At 46.0% G+C, this 18,822-nt stretch overlaps 1 protein-coding gene across 1 annotated transcript in view; it reads left to right on the plus strand.

The window, feature by feature from the left end:
• Positions 1–13,647: 13,647 nt before the first annotated feature.
• The window catches only part of LOC103273593 (cholesterol side-chain cleavage enzyme, mitochondrial), a 15,631-nt gene continuing 10,456 nt past the window's right edge, over positions 13,648–18,822 (plus strand). Inside the window, exons 1-2 of the mRNA XM_008071028.1 lie at positions 13,648–13,916; positions 17,539–17,694. Of these exons, the coding sequence (XP_008069219.1) occupies positions 13,648–13,916; positions 17,539–17,694 (425 nt within the window). The remainder of the gene's footprint in view (positions 13,917–17,538; positions 17,695–18,822) is intronic.

Below are 18,822 nucleotides of genomic sequence, written 5' to 3' on the forward strand. Positions count from 1 at the left end.
TCGAACCCGCGGGCTCAGGCAATCCACTCACCTCAGCCTCCCAAAGGCGCGGGATTACAGGCTGAGCCACCAAGCCCGGCTCCTGAGTCCTGACTCTTAAATTTGGAATCCAGACAGAACTTCAGAAACTGCCAAAAATCTGCAGACATTTGAGGAATCTTCAGTCATGGAAGGCAAGGATAAAAGCAAACAGAAAAAGGAATTCAGAGCAAATGGAGACCAGGCAGAGAGCAAAAGAAAACGAAACAAACAAAAACTATGATTAATATCTTCAGAGAGTTAAGAGAAGCTGTTATGTCCACATCCATATATAAGAAAAGGTCCTAAAAAATTAAAGAACAGATAATGGAAATAAGAATTGCAATGGACAGTTATAAGCTGAAGTAGAGAATCTTTCATTAGATGGAACAAGGAAATGGAATATGGAAGAGAAAAGAAAAAATAAATAAAGATAAATCCAGGAGGTTCACATAGGAATAACAGGAGTTCTAGAAACAGAGAAGAGAAAACATGGATAGGAGAAGTTATGAAATAAATTATGCAAGAAAATTTCCAGGGATCTGAGAACACGAATCTCCAGATTGAAAGACCACTCAAATCTCCAGTCCAAGAACTGATGTGGTAGTATGCATTGTGAGATTTCAGAGCACCCAGAACATAGATTAAGTATGCATAAATGAAATAATGTTTATAGATGAGCTTTTTGTGTGATTTGAAACCTTAAAATTTTTTTGTAAGCTCTAATGAGCTCATTTAATGTCTAGGTTGTTTTCAGTTAAGAAAGGGTTATGATATGGTATTTCTTTTATATTTTTCTGAAATTGTGCTATGGTTCTTATCTGTACAAAGGCTGATTTCTAACAGACAATTCAAGATTTCTTGGGTTTGCACTAAAGTGTAAGGTTATAAAGAAGAGAATGATTTCATATAAAAAAGATTTTGTATGGTAAATTTTTGTCCTAAAACCAAATAACTAGACATTTAAGAAAGAGGGAAATATAAGGCAAAACAAAAGTTCAAACATGTCATAGATGGTCTGTGTAAGTCATATAAGGATGTGATTAAGTTAGCTATAATTAAAAGGGAATTATTTATGGTATTGTTTTCAAAGTTTGTTACCTTATGATAAAACAAGGTTTTCTTAAGATGTTAATTTTCTCTTAATAAAATTACATGCAGATTTGACTTTTTAATTCTCTAACCTGTTTCTTTTTGATAACTTTTCAGCTTTGTATTTCAAAAGTTCAACTTTTATTGTGTCTTGCTGCTTTTAGCTTTTCTCCCCTTTAACTTTAATAATTCTCTCCTTTAACTTTTTGTGCAGAAGATTTTTCTTTTCCTTTTTGGTAGCTGGTTCAGGAAGCAGGAATTTTTTTTTTTTTGAGTTGGAGTCTCACTCTGTCACCCAGACTGGAGTGCAGTGGCCGCTCCCGGTCACTGCAGCCTCAACTTGCTGGGTTCCAGCGATCCTTCCGCCTCAGCCTTCCAAGTAGCTGGAACTACAGGCGTGCGCTACCACGCCCAGCTGATTTTTGATTTATTGTAGAGATGAGGTCTCGCCAAGTTGCCGAGGCGGGTCTCGAACTCGTGGGCTCAGGCAATCCACTCACCTCAGCCTCCCAAAGGCATGGGATTACAGGCTGAGCCACCGAGCCCAGCTTGGAAGCAGGAATTTTATGTCTCATCAAAGTAATTCTTATATTCTTTTGTCTGGTTTTTGATTACGTGGTGAAACTGAACTTTGAGAAGATTGGAGTTTTTGCAACTTTTGGTATTGCTTTTAAAGTCTGTTGCCTTGGTTGAATAAATAACTATTGTTTTTACAGTAATCTGTGATTCTATTTTAATGGGACATTTTGAGCCTTTTACATTGTTAATAGATGTTCTATTAATTAGTCCTTATGCTGCTTTGGCTCCTGGGACTGGAAAAGACAGTGTGCCTTGTTAAATACCATCAGTCAGGGCTTCATCTTCAGGCCCAGGAAGAGGTAACAATCAAAATAAGCTGCCTTTATGAGATGCAAGGTCAAAAATTGCAGTTATTCAATCTCTCTCTATGCCCAGGGACTATTGCAGAAGAGATGGGCATGTGAGACAGTAAGAGCTAGTTTTTGAGAGATGAAATTAATTCAAAATTGTCTACAAATTAAACATTAATGACAACAATGCACTGGTGCAGGATGAATGCCTAAACCCTCTGTCAGAATAACAGAATTTCTTTGGAGCATTGGTCTGTTCTTTAATGGAAATTTACAGAAGTTACAGTGAGTTTGTAGAAATCTTACCTTATGGTCAAACTGGTTAAACTTAAAATGTAAATTTGTAGACCGGGCATAGTGGCTCATGCCTGTAATCCCAGCACTTTGGAAGGCTGAGGCAAGAGGATTGCCTTGAGTCCAGGGGTTTGAGACCAGCCTGGACAACTTGGCAAGACCTTGTCTCTACAATAAATCAAAAAATTAGCCGGGCTTGGTGGCTCAGCCTGTAATCCCGCACCTTTGGGAGGCTGAGGTGAGTGGATTGCCCGAGCCTGCGGGTTTGAGACCCGCCTGAGCAGGCAAGATCTCATCTCTACAATAAATCAAAAAATCAGCCGGGCGTGGTAGCGCATGCCTGTAATTCCGGCTACTCGGAAGGCTGAGGCGGAAGGATCACCGGAGCCCAGCAGGTCGAGGCTGCGGTGGCCGGGAGCGGCCACTGCACTCCAGTCTGGGCAACAGAGTGAGACTCCAACTCAAAAAAAAAAAAAAAAAAATTAGCCAGGCATGGTGGCTCGTGCCTGTAGTTCCAGCTATTTGGAAGGCTGAGGTGGAAGGATCACCTGAGCCCAGCAGGTAGAGACTGCAGTGGCCATGAGCATGCCACTGCATTCCAATCTGGGTGATGCAGTGAGACTCTGACACACACACACACACACACACACACACACACACACACACACACAAGAAAGAAAAAGAAAAAGAAAACAAATGTAAATTTGTTTATAAGGTTTTATTAAAATTTACTTCCCTGTTAATAATAAATAAACAAAGATAAATTTTGTCTTTCTCTTTCAAATAAAGTTTTCTTATGATTTCAGGCGATAACAAAACATGTTTGTTTATCTTTTAAGTAAGATGAAAAAAATTTAATGTGGAGAGAGAGAAAGGAGACAGATTCAATTGCCCTTACACTGCCTTTCTTAGTTCTCACTGTTTAAGAAATGAGTCTCCTCGATTAAAAAGTAAAGGTTTTCACTTTTAAAATGTTTGAATCATCATTTTTGCTAAATGAATGACTATTTTTCAGTGATGTGTAGTCTGGTGTTGTGATGTCATGTGTTTGAAACCTTTGATATATATATATTTTCTGAGTTGAAGTCTCACTCTGTCACTCAGGCTGGAGTGCAGTGGCCACTCCCGGCCACGGCAGCCTCGACCTGCTGGGCTCCGGCGATCCTTCTGCCTCAGCCTTCCAAGTAGCTGGAACTACAGGCGTGCGCTACCATGCCCAGATTTATTGTAGAGATGAGGTCTTGCCAAGTTGGCCAGGCGGGTCTTGAACCCGCGGGCTCAGGGAATTCACTCACCTCAGTCTTCCAAAGCTCTGGGATTACAGGCTGAAACCTTTGATATTTAACAAACTTTCCAATGTCAAAGGTTTGGGTTCTGAATTCAGTCTTTCTGACCTTCTTAAGTTTTTTTAAGTATTGGGTTTCCTGAAGTTTAAAAGAGTCATATTTGGCTTTCTTGGTGTGTCAAAATTATACAGGGCTCGGTGACTCAGCCTGTAATCCTGTGCCTTGGGAGGCCGAGGTGAGTGAATTGGGCAACTTGGTGAGACCTCATCTCTACAATAAATCAAAAATGAGCTGGGCATGGTAGCGCACGCCTGTAGTTCCAGCTTCTTGGAAGGCTGAGGCGGAAGGATTGCCGGAACCCAGCAGGTCGAGGCAGTCTGGGCGACAGAGTGAGACTACAACTCAAAAAAAAAAAAAGTAATGTGAAATATAAAAGAATACTTCACTTTAAATTATATGTGTTCCAAATTGTTTAGTATTCCTGTAATTCTGATATGTCTCAGTATATGTTATCGATGATAATTATTGTGTTGTTATATTTCACAGAATAACCAAATTTTCTTATCAGTTGTGTATTTGACAATGGCTGTCTTAAGACTTTTGTCAGTCGGGCTTGGTAGCTCAGCCTGTAATCCTGCGCTTTGGAAGGCTGAGGTGAGTGGATTGCCTGAGCCTGCGGGTTCGAGACCTGCCTGGGCAACTTGGTGAGACCTCATCGCTACAATAAATCAAAAACTAGCTGGGCGTGGTAGTGTGCGCCTGTAGTTCCAGCTACTTGGAAGGCTGAGGTGGAAGGATCGCTGGAGCCCAGCAGGTCGAGGCTGTGGTGGCCGAGAGCAGTCACTGCACTCTAGTCTGGGCGGCAGAATGAGACTCCAACTCAAAAAAAAAAAAAAAGACTTTTGTCATTTACAATAATTGTTTTGCTTTGATCCCTTTCAAAAAGCAATTTATGACCAACTATGGGACCTTGTTGGGTACTTTTAACTAACCTTGTATGGCAAAATTAAAGGGAGTTGAGTTGGAATCACATCTCACATCAAAAGCAGACATCCTCCAGGGACATTGGACCAGGCCAGTCCTCCTGAACTCTGAAATAACTCTCATCTTTAAATCATCATTATGCTATCATTACATGTCTCTTGTCAGTGCTATGTCAAGTACAGGAGAAGGATAAAATCAAGGACCCAAATCATAATAGCTTAAAAGATAGATCTGATCCAGGATGTTTTTTCAGACCTGAACTCTAGGCCTGACTCCCTCTTGCCCTTAAACAATTGGCTATAAAATTAATTCAAACCATGTCCTCTCCCCCATAATCCAACATCACTAATGTAGAAACTATTGGCACCAAGTGGATAAGTCTGGGAATGTACCTTCTAGTTCCATGGGACCTGGCCAGGCGAACGAAATAGGCAACCCGAGGAATGAGCCTTCCTAGTGATATGAAACCTCCTTCTGTCTTTTTGTTTTTGTTTTGTTTTGAGTTGGAGTCTCACTCTGTCTCCCAGGCTGGAGTGCAGTGGCACGCTCACGGCCACCACAGTCTCGACCTGCTGGGCTCCGGCAATCCTTCCACCTCAGCCTTCCAAGTAGCTGGAACCACAGGTGCGCACCACCATGCCCAGCTAATTTTTAAAAAATTATTGTGGAGATGAGGTCTTATCAAGTTGCTCAGGGTGGTCTTGAACCCCTGGGCTCAGGCAATCCTCTCGCCTCCGCCTCCCAAAATACAGGCATGAGCCACTGCACCTGGCTGGGACCTCCTGTTGTGTATTGGCTCACACATGCATTCATAGGAATGATGCTTGGCCACTGGGGGATCTGAGGGCTAAACTGTGACCATTTCTTCTCTTATTCAAATTCCTAACTAAGAGGTTTCTGAAGTCATGCCTGATAAGGATTCACCAGATGTGGTTTTATTACCCTAATACCCTGTATTCTGAAGTTTGTTTTCCAACCTGACTCTGACATAACATCATACAGCAGATAAAATAGGACAAACAAACAAAAAACTGGAGGATCTTTGGCAAACGGCTCCTACCCCATCTAGATGCTGAAGACCACCCTCTGGAACAGCAGCTCAGGGACTAAGACACACTGTGCCCCAGAAGGCTATGCTTCTGTGTGTGGGAGGGACAGTATTCTGTGGGCCCTAAACTTCCTGTGAAACAAAGAGGATCAGGGGCAATGTTTAGTTGCTCTGATGGTCAATCCAGTATCCACAATGCTTCAGAAACTGCACTTTGGACCAGCACCCTGAAATTACTCACTTGGTACCACTGAGATTCATAGGAGGAATCCCAGATGGAGACAGGAGTTTTATGGTTTATTCCTTGTTGCCGTGGTGGAGAGTTGTGGCCCACCAGCATGTGCTAAGAACTTTATCTAAAACACTTAAAATATTTACTGATGAAACTTTTTTTCTTTAAATACTTTTTATTTTTAAATTATTTATCTATTTATTTTTGAGTCAAAGTCTCACTCTGTTGCACAGGCTGGAGTGCAGTGGCATGATCACAGCCACCACAACCTCGACTTGCTGGACTCGGGCAATCTTTTTGCCTCAGCCTTCCAGGTAGCTGGAACTACAGGCGCACGCCACCACACTCATCTAGTTTTTTTATTTATGGTAGAGACGAGGTCTCACCAAGTTGTCCAGGCTGGTCTCAAACCTCTGGGCTCAGGCAATACTTTTGCCTCTGCCTCCTAAAGTTGGGATTACAGGTGTGAGCTGGGATTACAGGTGTGAGCCTCTGTACCCGGCCTAAACTGCAAAATCTTTAAGTAACTTGCAAGCTTCCTTAGGTTCTTTGGCTATGGTAGTTTTAGACAATAGAATGGTTTTCGATTACATTCTATCCAAACAAGGTGGAGTTTGTATGACTATTAATTCTTTTTGTTGTTCCTATATTAACACATCTGCACAAGTGGAAACCAGCATTGAGAAAATTAGATAGCAAGTCACTTGGTTACCGCAGACCCTGGGCCATCAGACTCCCTTTTTAGATGGGAGCTTCACTGGAATTTTGGACTGGGTTGCTAACTTATTTTCATGGATTCCTCCTGGCTTAAGAAGTATCTTTTCTTTTCTTTTTTTTTTGAGTTGGAGTCTCACTCTGTCGCCCAGACTGGAGTGCAGTGGTACTCTGCCGGCCACCGCAGTCTCGACTTACTGGGTTCCGGCGATCCTTCTGCCTCAGCCTTCCAAGCAGCTTGAACTACAGGCATGGGCTACCATGCCTGGCTAATTTTTTTGATTTATTGTAGAGACGAGGTCTCGCCAAGTTGCCCAGGCAGGTCTCGAACCCACGGGCTCAGGCAATTCACTCACCTCGGCCTCCCAAAGCACGGGATTACAGGCTGAGGCACCGAGCCTGGCTAAGAAGTATCTTTTCTGGTATAGGTAAATTAGTAATAACTGCTTTAGTGTGTGTATTGTTGTTTTATGTATTGTTTAAATGCTGAACTTATGGCTAAAGTTGTACGTGATGCAAAAAAAAAAAAAACAACAACAGAGAGAAGAGACCAATCTAATGTTCAAACAGAAAGGATCAGCAACCCCATGATAGAAGTTATGGGTACATCTGATAGTGGGGGGTTTTATAGGAAAGGCTTCTCACATCTCATGTGTTTGATTCTAAGTTGTCTATCTAAATGGATCAAGTGGCTTGTTTGAAGTACCAGGTGTTTTTCTTTTGATTGTTGTGACTTCCCTATCTAAATACACCAAGGTGGTAGCTTGTTTGAAGGAGCAGGTGTTCTCCTTTTGACTCGGTGGTGGGTGAAGGGCAATGAAATATAGATAGGAATACTAAATAAATTTAAACTGCCTCTGAGCAGGCTTGTTAAGGATACGAGCTCACTTCCTGCAACCTAGTTGCAGAATAATACAACTCCCCTTTCTCTCAGTTTCTGCCTCTTTTCGATTGACTGTGAAGGAAGCAGCTAGACTAGTTTATCCAGGAACAAGGGTTCAGGAATCAAGAGAGCTTTGGACTTCTCAACACTTCTAGAAAGTGGAGACAATGGAACTATGTTTTCAGAAAAATATTTCAAAGCATTGAAAATTATTTCCAACTTAGAATTCTATACCCAACCAAACTCTCAGTCAAGTGTGAAGGCAGAATGAAGATATTGTTGGATAAGCACAGCCTCAAAAATATGCCCTTCCTGCACTCTTTCTGCAGAAGGTACTGAGGATGCATTTCAGCAAAACAGGAGATGTGGGATGCAGGAAACAGGGGTGAGAAAAAGGTTCCAAAGTGATGGTGAAGGGAGATCTCTGGATAGAAGCTGTGGATGGGCTCAGAGATAAGCAGCACAGCTTAGAGAACATGGCTGGAAGATGCTTCCAAGAAGAAACAGGTGACTGGTTGACTGTGGCAAGGGATTTCCATTCTCCTGTGAGAAGCAGCTTCAGGAGAAGGGAGGGTTAAAGTTCTCTTTCCTTACGAGGGGTACCCAAAAAACCTGGAATTATCTTTCAGAGGGTAGGCCCCTTGTACTGCAGACTTCCCCTACTAGGTAAGTGTTCTAGGAACCCATCGGCATCCAAGTTCCAGGTAGCGTTATTGTGAGAGGCTGTGTTTAGCTTCAGTGAATTTTTTTTTTTTTGAGTTGTAGTCTCACTCTGTCACTCAGGCTGGAGTGCCATGGCATGCTCCCGGCCACCGCAGCCTCGACCTGCTGGGCTCCGGCGATCCTTCCACCTCAGCCTTCCAAGAAGCTGGAACTACAGGCGTGCGCTACCACGCCCGGCTGATTTTTGGTGTACGGTAGAGATGAGGTCTCGCCAAGTCGCCCAGGCGGGTCTCAAACCTGCGGACTCAGGCAATCCACTCACCTCGGCCTCCCAAAGCGCTGGGATTACAGGCTGAGCCACCGAACCCGGCCTCAGTGAATTTTTTTTTCCCCCCCATTTCATGATGGGTGATTTATGGGTGCACCTGCCCACAGTTTTTGCAGTTTTTGACCCAGAGTGGCATGACCCTTGTGCCCCACCCTCCGTATTCAGCCAATCTCACCTCGAGAGACTTTTTTCTTTCCCTGGATGAAAAAAGTCCTCAAAGAGAAACATTTTGCCGATGTGGGAGAGGTAAAATAAAAAATGGCAGAAGTACTAAAAGGCATCAAAATGGATGAGTTCAAAAACTGCTTTGAGTAGTGGAAAAAGTGTCTCAATAGGGGTACTGCATCAAATGGAAAGTACTTTGAAGGTGATTGAAGTTTAAACATGTAAGAATACACAACTTTTAATAAATAAATTCCATTTCTGGGGGCAGCCCCTTATATAAGCTTGGTGATCCTGTTGATAGTTTTAAGTACTGTTTTGTGCATAGTCAGGAGCACTGACTGATAAATTTATGTGTTAAGTTGGCTGGGCTATGGTGTTCAGTGATTCCATCAAATGAATCTAAGTGTTGCTGTGAAGGTATTTTGTAGATATGATTTTTAAATTTTTATTTATTTATTTTTGTGTGTGTGAGTCAGAGTCTCACTCTGTCGCCCAGACTGGAGTGCAGTGGTATGCTCCCGGCCACTGCAGCCTTGACCTGCTGGGCTCTGGCAATCCTTCTGCCTCAGTCTTCTAAGTAGCTGGTGCTACAGCTACCACACATGGCTAGTTTTTGATTTATTGTAGAGATGAGGTCTCGCCAAGTTGCCCAGGTGGGTCTCAAACCCACGGGCTCAGGAGATTCACTTGCCTCACCTCCCAAAGTGGTGGGATTACAGGCTGAGCCACTGAACCCGGTTGGATTTTCAAAATTTTTGCTTGGGGTCTTGCTCTGTTGCCTAGGCTGGAGTGCAGTGGTGTGATTCCAGTTCACCACAGACTTGACCTCTTGGGCTCAGGTGATCCTTCCACCTCAGCCTCCCAAGTAGCTAAGACTACAGATGTGCAACCACATCTGGTTTATTATTTTGATCTTTTGTAGAGATGAGGTCTTGCTGTGTTGCCCAGGCTGATCTCAAACTCCTGGACTCAAGCCATCCTCTCACCTCAGCCTCCCAAAGTGCTGGAATTACAGGCATGAGCCACCACATCTGGCTTATAGATGTGATTGAAAGCCAAAATCAGTTGACTCTAAGTAGGGGAAATTATCCTTGACAATCTGGGTAGACAGATTCAGTCTGATGAAAGGCCTTCAGAACAGTGCTGTGGCTTCTTTGGGAAAAAAATCCTGCCTGGGGATAGGGCTTCAGCCCACACCTAGGGCCCAGCCTGTCCTTACTGATGGACTGCCCTACAGATTTGGGGCTTGCCTAGCCAGCCCATGATTACACAAGTCAATACATTTCTTAATATGGGTCTGCTCTTCTGGTTGACTCCGGACTGATGCAAGAACTACTTGAATTTTTCAACCACCTACATGGATTATTTCAATAAAACTGTACGTTGACGTAAAAACGAATACAGTTTTAATCACTTGGAAAGAGAAGGAAAAAATTAAGAAGATTAATTAGAAAAAGAACCAGAGGAACTGCATCAAAATGTTTTTAAGTCATCTGACTGAGTGTGGTGGCTCATGCCTGTGATGCCAGTGCTTTGGGAGGTAGAGGTGGGAGGAATCGTTTGAAGCCAGGATTTCAAGACAAGCCTGGGCAATATAGTGAGACCTCATCTCTAAAAAAAAAAATAATAATAACATAACAAAACAGTTGGGCATGGTGGTGTGTGCCTGTAGTCTCAGCTAGTTAGGGAGGCTGAAGCAGGAGGATCACTTGAGCCCAGGAGTTTGAGGCTACAGTGAGCTGTGATTGTACCACTGCACTCTAGCCTGCCTCTGAAATAAAAAAACAAAACAAAAACAAACAAGATGGGAGGCTGAGGTGAGTAGATTGCCTGAGCCCGTGGGTTCGAGACCTGCCCGGGCAACTTGGTGAGAACTCATCTCTACAATAAATCAAAATATCAGCCAGGTGTGGTAGTGTGCGCCTGTAGTTCCAGCCACTTGGGAGGCTGAGGCGGAAGAATCGCCAGAGCCCAGCAGGTCGAGGCTGCGGTGGCCGGGAGCGGCCACTGCACTCCAGTCTGGGCGACGGAGTGAGACTCCAACTCAAAAAAACAAAAAACAAAAAACAAAAAGCCAAGCAGTTATCTGAGGGTGGCAGAAGTATGGGTATTACAGTAGCAGTTCCCGTAGCAAGCCTTTGTGCCCTATCTTTCCATCAAGTGACAGTCTGTCATAAGATTCTCTCTCTTTGGTTCTCATAATATCTCCTTAATGAGTTAAAGCCTACAGGTCATGCAGTAAAAGTGAGATAGTACAAAATGATCCTGCTCAGATAACTGTGAAATGTAAGCTGTGATAAACTCTTAGTAATACAGTTGATTGTTTACCATTGTGTCATACACAGTGCTTGGTCATCAACAACAGAACTCACTCTAGCCAACGTGTAACAGGAGAAGGATCCATCAAAGGAGACTGTGGTTCACATCATCTCTAGGAGGATGGATGATCTGGCTTGGATGCCAAAGTGTTAGGAATATCACTTAAATCACTCCCTAGAACTGCCTTGGTGACCACCCACTCACCCTCCACAGGGCTGCAGCTGGCCCAGGGTGAAGGTCTTTGCCACCGGGTGGGTTCCACGTGGTGCCTGCTCCATCATGTTGCTACTTTCTCAACCAGAATTTCAGGAGGGGACATCTGATTGGTGGAGCCCGAGTCATTTGCCTGTATCCCCGCTGCAAGGGATACTGGGAAAGAGAGTTTCTGGCTTCTGCCTTGAGACAAGGTGTGGAATCATTAGCTGAAGTATCTCCAAAAATTCTGTGGGAATTTGTGTCTGGATGGCCTGGCCCTGGATGTCCATCTGCTTTAATAAATGTAAGGACCACATCCATTGGCACCCTGCAAAGAGAGAGTCTGATGACCATCACCTGAGTTAGCAGGATGGCTGTTTAGCTGTGGGGATGCTGCTACCCTTGCTGGAATCCACAGAATGAACCGCTGCACCTCCTTGCCAGATGGCAGTGACCCCAGAGTGTCCTCTTTATTGTGTCAGGGTGGCCTGTGCTTTGCCTGTGGTGACAACTTATTCTTCCCTGAGCTGGGAATGGGGAAAACCGGCACCAAAGATTATTTTGGGTTTTTCTCCTACTTAGTGAGTCAGTGTTCTCTTTGTAAAGGTCCTTTTTTTTTTTTTGAGTCAGGGTCTCATTCTGTCACCCAGGCTGGAGTGCAATGGCACGATCATGGCCACTGCAGCCTTGACCTTCTGAGCTCAGGTGATCCTCCAGCCTCAGCCTCTTAAGTAGCTGGGACTCTGGGGGTTTACCACGTTCAGCTAATTGTTTAATTTTAACTTATAGTCAATAAAATGAAAAAATCACTAGTGTATAGCTCAGTGATTTTTTACATATATAAACATTCAGTTCAAGAAAGAGAACATCTCCTGGACCCCGGAAAGTTCTGTTGTACCCTCTCCCAGCCATTATCCCACAAGAGAACCACTTCTGATGCTGTAAAGGAACTCTGCCAGTTCTTGAACTTTATCAAAATGGACTCCAACAGTATGCATGCTTCTGGGTCTGGCTTCCTTCACTCAATGTTAACGACTCACAGGACTTTAATTTTCTTGTTTGTCCTTTTCCTCATGTTTTACAATAAACACATGTTTGTAATTTTTAAAATTATAGCAATACTTGCCACTTACAACATTTTCAGAAAATAGAGGGTATTTTTTTCAAGCAGAAAAAAGTAGAACTTTAAAAATCAGGGAACTACACCAAAAAGTTTTTAATCACATATACACATAACCATGAGCAGTATAATGGTGTTTCAGTCAATGATGGATCACATATGAACGGTGGTCCCATAAGACTATGATACTGTATTTCTACTGTACCTTTTCTATGTTTAGATATATTTGTTTTTATTTTTTATTAAAACACATTTAAAAAAATAGAAATGGGGTCTTGCTATGTTGCCCAGGCTGGTCTTGAACCCCTGGGCTCAGGAGATCCTTCTGCCTCAGCCTCCCAAACTGCTGGGATTACAAACGTGAGCCACCTTACTCAGCCAGATATGTCTATTTTTATTTTTGAGTGGGAGTCTCATTCTGACATCTAGGCTGGGGTGCAGTGACATGATCGTGGCTCACCTCAGCCTCGACCTCCTGGGCTCAGGTGATCCTGAGTAGCTGGGACCACTGGTGAGCACCAGCATACATGCCCAGCTCCTTTTTTTATTTTCTACAGAGACAAGATCTCACTGTGTTGCCCAGGCTTGTCTCAAAATCCTGGCCTCAAGCAATCCTCCTGCCTCGACCTCTCAAAGTACTGAGTCACCAATCCAGCCTGTGTAGATATGTTTAGAGATAATACTGTTGCCTGTAGTAGTTACTACAGTAACATGCTACCCAGGTTTGTAGCCTAGGAGCAATAGGTTACATGGTACAGCCTAGGTGTGTAGATTATACCATTTTGGTTGGTGTAAGGACGCTCTGATGTTCATGCAACACTAAAATCACCTAAAGACACATTCCTCAGCATGTAACCCCGTTGATCATTGACGCATGACTATATATTATTAGTGGGGCCATGACTAAGATGTTTGCTGCCCCAAAGCTGGCCTCCTCTTGGGCTCCTCAATGAGTTGAGGTCTGACTTTGTCTCGCAGGCTGGAGTGCAATGGCACACTCATAGCCACTGCAGCCTCGACCTGACTTTTTGATTTACGGAAGAGCTGATTTATAGTAGAGATGAGGTGCAGTCTGTCTGCCCATTTTGGCTGATGTCTGCCAGCGCCTGGGCCCAGTTGTGGGGGCTGACAAGAGACCCCAGCTCAGGCAAAGGCACAGCCGAGTATCTCAGGGGTCTTCGAGCGCTGCTGCTGAGGACAGAGACAGGGGCAGCCCCTCTGGCTGCAGGAATTCCAATCTGAGCCCTCATACCCGGAGCCTGGGCGGGGCTCAGCATGGGCTGGAGCCTGCAGGAGGAGGAGGTGGAGGAGGGAGGCTGCTTGTTTCGTCAGCCTCTTGCCTAGCCTTGAGTTGGAGGTTATAAGCCTGGTCCAGGCCAGTCACCCCGGCAGGTCCCGCTGAGGTGGAGCAAGTACCTCGGCTGTCACGGGGTCAGCATGCTGGCCAGGGGGCTTCTCTGGCGCTCAGTCCTGGTCAGAGGCAGCCAGCCCTTCCCGAGCATCTCTGGGGAGAGCCTGGAACGTCCCAGGTCACTCACGACGGAGAGTGCCGGGGTCTCCACTCGCAGTCCTCGTCCCTTCAGCGAGATTCCCTCTCCTGGTGACAATGGCTGGGTAAACCTGTACCGCTTCTGGCGGGAGAAAGGCACACACAGAATTCACTATCGCCACGTCCAGAACTTCCAGAAGTATGGCCCCATTTACAGGTAAGCCTGGCGGAGGGTGGGGACCTGCAGGACAGGGAAGCGGAGGGGCCCGGGCAGCCCCACCGTGCTCCCCTCTCCACAGGGTTCTGTTCTCCAGTCCCAGACTCCTGCCCATCTCTGATCTTATTCCTTCCAGACCTGGGGATGGTGGTGGGAGCAGGGAAAGTCTTCCCCAGCCCCAGGCCTGAGCCCTTAACCTTCCCCACATCCCACAGCTTTGAAACTTTATGCCATGGGGGGTGGTTTGGAGAAGAAGCCCTACTCAATACCACCTTCCCTGTATCTACTATCCTCAGGTCACTTTGTAAGGTAAATTTCTTATCCCCATGGTGAAAGGAGGAGACTGAGGCTCAGAGTGGTCGCCTAGTTAGATTCCTGTCCTGCTGGGGCGCTGGCCTCAGCCCTGTACTTTTTTTTTGAGTTGGAGTCTCACTCGGTCGCCCAGACTGGAGTGCAGTGGCTGCTTCCAGCCACTGCAGCCTCGACCTGCTGGGCTCCAGCGATCCTTCCGCCTCAGCCTTCCGAGAAGCCGGAATTACAAGCATGCGCTACCACGCCCGGCTGATTTTTTTTGATTTATTGTAGAGATGAGGTCTCACTGCCCAGGTGGGTCTCGAACCCGCGGGCTCAGGCAATCCACTCACCTCAGCCTCCCAAAGGCGCGGGATTACAGGCTGAGCTGGCTGCCCTGTACTTCTGAAGCAGCTCATTTAGCGCCTTCCCTTTCCCAAACATCAGCCTTGCTTCCCTGCTGGGCGGAAAGGGACTTTGGTCTTTGGCATCTGAGCCCCCAGGCACCTTCCTCCCTGGCTCAGCTGTGGCTAGGTGGGCAGCTGGTCAGCCACACCTAAGTCCTTTTCTTTGAGTGAGGGATAGGAGGTCATGTAGGCGGTGGTTGGGGGCTGGGAGGGGATACCAAGAGGGACCGTACATTTGACATTCAGTGAAAGGGTCTTTCCCACGCAAAGAATTCTAACAGGTCGTGAAGGGGGAGGGGTGCAGATGTGACATGTTGGCTGGCTGGATGGCTAGGTGTGGGGTGGAGGGGGAGGCAGGCTTGTTTGTGTTGGGGTCACTCGGCTCCCTACCCCTCTTCATCTCCCACTTCTGAAGTCCCAGCTGCCTTTTTTCTCCCCCTACAGTTGGTTGAAGGCCAGAAGCTACACCTCCAGCCCCACCCGGGTCGAGTGCTAGGCTTGGGAGGTTGCCCCCCTATCCCCTCTCCCTTCCTCCCCTCTCTCCTAGGCCTGCTGGTGCTCTGGTTACCCCTGCCTCTCTCCCTTCCCCCCATCTCCTCCATCCTTCCTCCCTCCACCAGTAGGAACATTCTTATCATATTAAGCCCCTTCCTGTTTTCCAAGTCGCTTTTATCTCAGTCTTACAACATGTCCTTTAAGTCAATGTCATCATACCCATTTTTCACATGGAGAAAGCGAGGCTCAGTGAGAAGAGGGTCTTGCTAACATCACACAGCTCATCAGGGCAAAGTCAGGGCTGGGCCTGAGCTGGTGGGTTTTGTGTGCCATTATACTATATTTTGTAGCCTGGAAATGAGAATGAAATGAGAATGAAAAGTGAGATTTTCTTTTTTTGGTAGTATTTGTATTTTTAATTTTTTTGCTTAAACAACAAAAATTTCTTTTCTTCTTCTTTTTTTTTTTTTTGTGTTAAGGTCTCACCCTGGCTGGAGTGCAGTGGCACAAACACGTCTCACCGCAGCCTCCACCTCCTGGGCTCAGGTGATCCTTATGGCTCAGCCTCCAGAGTAGCTGGAACTACAGGCACATGCCACCACATCCAGCTAATATTTTTTGTAGAGACGGGGCCTCTCCATGTTGCCTAGGCTAGTCTTGAACTTCTGGGCTTTAGTGATTCTCCTACCCCAGCCTACCAAAGTGCTGGGATTACAGGTGTGAGCCACTGTTCTTGGTCAAATGTGAGGAATTGAAAACACAAATTTTGTGGATTTTTTCCCCTAACACAAAGGCTGTTCCTGTTTCATATATAGAGCAACTTAGGACATACAAAGACGCACAAATGAAAAACAGAAGTCAGATACAATCTCCACTAGGATAATATTTAAGTCTGTGAGGAGTGTGAATGAATATATTATGGATGCTGCTTGGTCTTGTCCCAAGACTTGGAGGGCTTCTTTTCTACTTTCTCTCTCTAATATAATTTCAAAAGGCAGCAGAGTAGTCCACAGTCTGGATTTTTTTTTAGCCAGTTATTTAAAGTGAACGCACAACCCACCCTGGGCTTTTGCTGTGAGACGTAGTGCCACCATGTATGCGCCTAGCCATCGTGCAGCATTGAGATGTCAGATCACTGCCTTGAGCTAGCGTCCCAGAAGTGGAATTGGTAATAATACCCGTGGCTCAAGGACTTGGCTGAGCTGGGGTGGGGTTAGGGGGCTGGTAAGCGTGAGGACACGTGGTAGCTAGAAAGACATTTCCGGGACTCTGGAAGGCCTTGGAATTGGGAAGGTCCATACTTGGGAAGAGAGAAAGAGGGAGAGACAGAGGGAGGGAGAGGGCGGGAGAAAGAAATAGAAGGAGAGAGGTAGAGAGAACACACTTGGTTTATATCTGTATGTTTTTATGATATTTTGCCTTAAAATATATCTTGAATGGACTATTTTAGGCAAAAGATGGGGGAAAAGAAAACTGAGATTTTCTTTTTTTTGTGCTATTTGTATTTTTAATTTTTTTTGCTTAACAGAAATTTCTTTTCTTCTTTTTTTTTTTTTTATTGAGTCAAGGTCTCACTGTGTCCCAGACTTCAGTGCATGATCATGACTCATCTCAGCCTCGACCTCCTGGGCTCAAACGATCCTCCCACCTCAGCTTCCTGGGTAGCTGGGAGTACAAGAGCACACCACTGCGTCCGGTTTATTTTTTTTATTTCTGTAGAGATGGGGTCTTGCTATGTTGTCCAGGCTGGTCTCAAACTCTTGGACTCAAGGAATCCTCCAGTCTCAGCCTCCCAAAGTGCTGAGATTACAGGTAGACACGTATTTTCACACAGTTCTGGAAACCAGAAGTTCAAGATCAAAGTGTGGGCTGGGTTGGCTCCTCCTGAGGCCTCCTTCCTTGGCTTGCAGATGCCACCTTCTCCCATGTCTTCCCATGGGCTCTTCTCTGTGTGTATCTCTGTTCTCATCTCTTGGTATAAGGGCACTGGTCACATGAGACAGTTGTCTAACTCTTGGCATCAGGGTGGCTACTCCCAGAATTTCAATCTTTGGCCTGGGATATGGCCTGTCTGGAAAGCTACAGTGAGTCACTCCAGAGGTAACATAAATATGAGGCATGGTCTTGAGCTCTGCAGGTGGGTGAAGGTTGGGCTGCTGTGGGTATGGACACAGGCAGTGTGGTCAGTTATAGAATGCTTAACAAAGGTTGCACCTGCATACTCAGCAGCATCATGATCCTTGGCAATCCTGGGACACAGGTGCTATACAGGTCTCCGTTTTACAGAAGAGGAAACAGATTCAGAGAGGTTGAGGGCCTGGCCTCAGGCCACACAGCCAGCGAACTGTGGCCCCAGAGGCGGCCATGCTGAGCCTGCGTCTCCGGCTGTCCTGGGACCCTTCCGTCAGCCCTCCCCCTCACCCCTACAGGGAGAAGCTGGGCAACGTGGATTCGGTCTACATCATAGACCCCGAAGACGTGGCCATTCTCTTTAATTCCGAGGGTCCCAACCCGGAGCGATACCTCGTGCCCCCCTGGGTCGCCTATCACCAGTACTATCAGAGACCCATAGGAGTCTTGCTGAAGTGAGTCCTGGGGATGGGGGGTGGGGTTGGGGAACTGTGGAGGGGCGGGGGCCGGGGAAGGGCTGGGGCCCGGCTTGACCCCTTAGGTGAATCCTCAAGGCAATCCCTGCCATCTTCCTGCCTCCCTAAAGCAAGTGACAATGGTGACGATGAACTGCCAACCTCCAGGGGGATGGTTAGGCTAGAGAACTTCATGATTAGCTAAAGCCCTTGCAGAGTTCTTGACTGGTTCCCAAGTCCCCTCGTGAGTACCTGCGATGTGCTAGGCCTTGTGCCAGGTGCTGGGGAAGCAGTGACAAAGAGGGTAGAACCCTGCCACCAAGAGTCCCACATAGTTTGACGGGATGGTGAGAAACAGGGACCAACCAATGTCTTTTAGTGTGATAGGTATGGCCTTCTGCCAAATTGTCCATCAAGAATGTCAAATGTGACCCTACCAAGAGTCAGTGAGGCCACGAGCAGCTGAAGTTCCTATCTATCACCAATGAGTGGACGCTGGTGCCATCATGCTGGAAGATGGTTGGACATCATCTCCTGAGATGGAATATTCACATTCCTGGGGCATAGCAGTTCCGATTTCAGAGATGTGCCCCAAAGAGTACCTCCTCGGGGCGCATGCACTTGAATGTTTGCAGTAGTGCTGTTTGTAACAGCAAAAGTCGGGAAGCCACCTGAATGCCCAACGGGAGTGTGGGAGGGGATGATGGCACACACCAGTCAGAGAGAAGGGACCAGGTGTCCTGCAGCATTGCAGACAATGCTTGGAAAGATGAAATGAGTGAAAAAAGCAGCTCCCCCGAAGCCTGACACAATCATAGCTCACTGCAGTCTCCAACTCCTAGACTCAAATGATCTCCTGCCTCAGCCTCCTGAGTAGCTGAGACTACAGACATGTGCCACCATGCCCAGTTGATTTTTTCAACTTAAAAAAAAAATAAACTAGCTGGGTGCAGTGGCTCTCGCTTGTAATCCTAGCACTTTGGGAAGCGAAGGTGAGATGATTGCCTGATTCCAGGGGTTTGAGACCAGCCTGGGCAACTTGGCAAGACCTCGCCTCTACCATAAATAAAAAAATTAAGCTGGGCTCGGTGGCTCAGCCTGTAATCCCAGCACTTTGGGGAGGCTGAG

The sequence above is a fragment of the Carlito syrichta genome, unplaced genomic scaffold, assembly GCF_000164805.1.
Source record: "Carlito syrichta isolate Samal-C Ts95f unplaced genomic scaffold, Tarsius_syrichta-2.0.1 Scaffold314096, whole genome shotgun sequence".
NCBI lineage: Eukaryota > Metazoa > Chordata > Mammalia > Primates > Tarsiidae > Carlito > Carlito syrichta.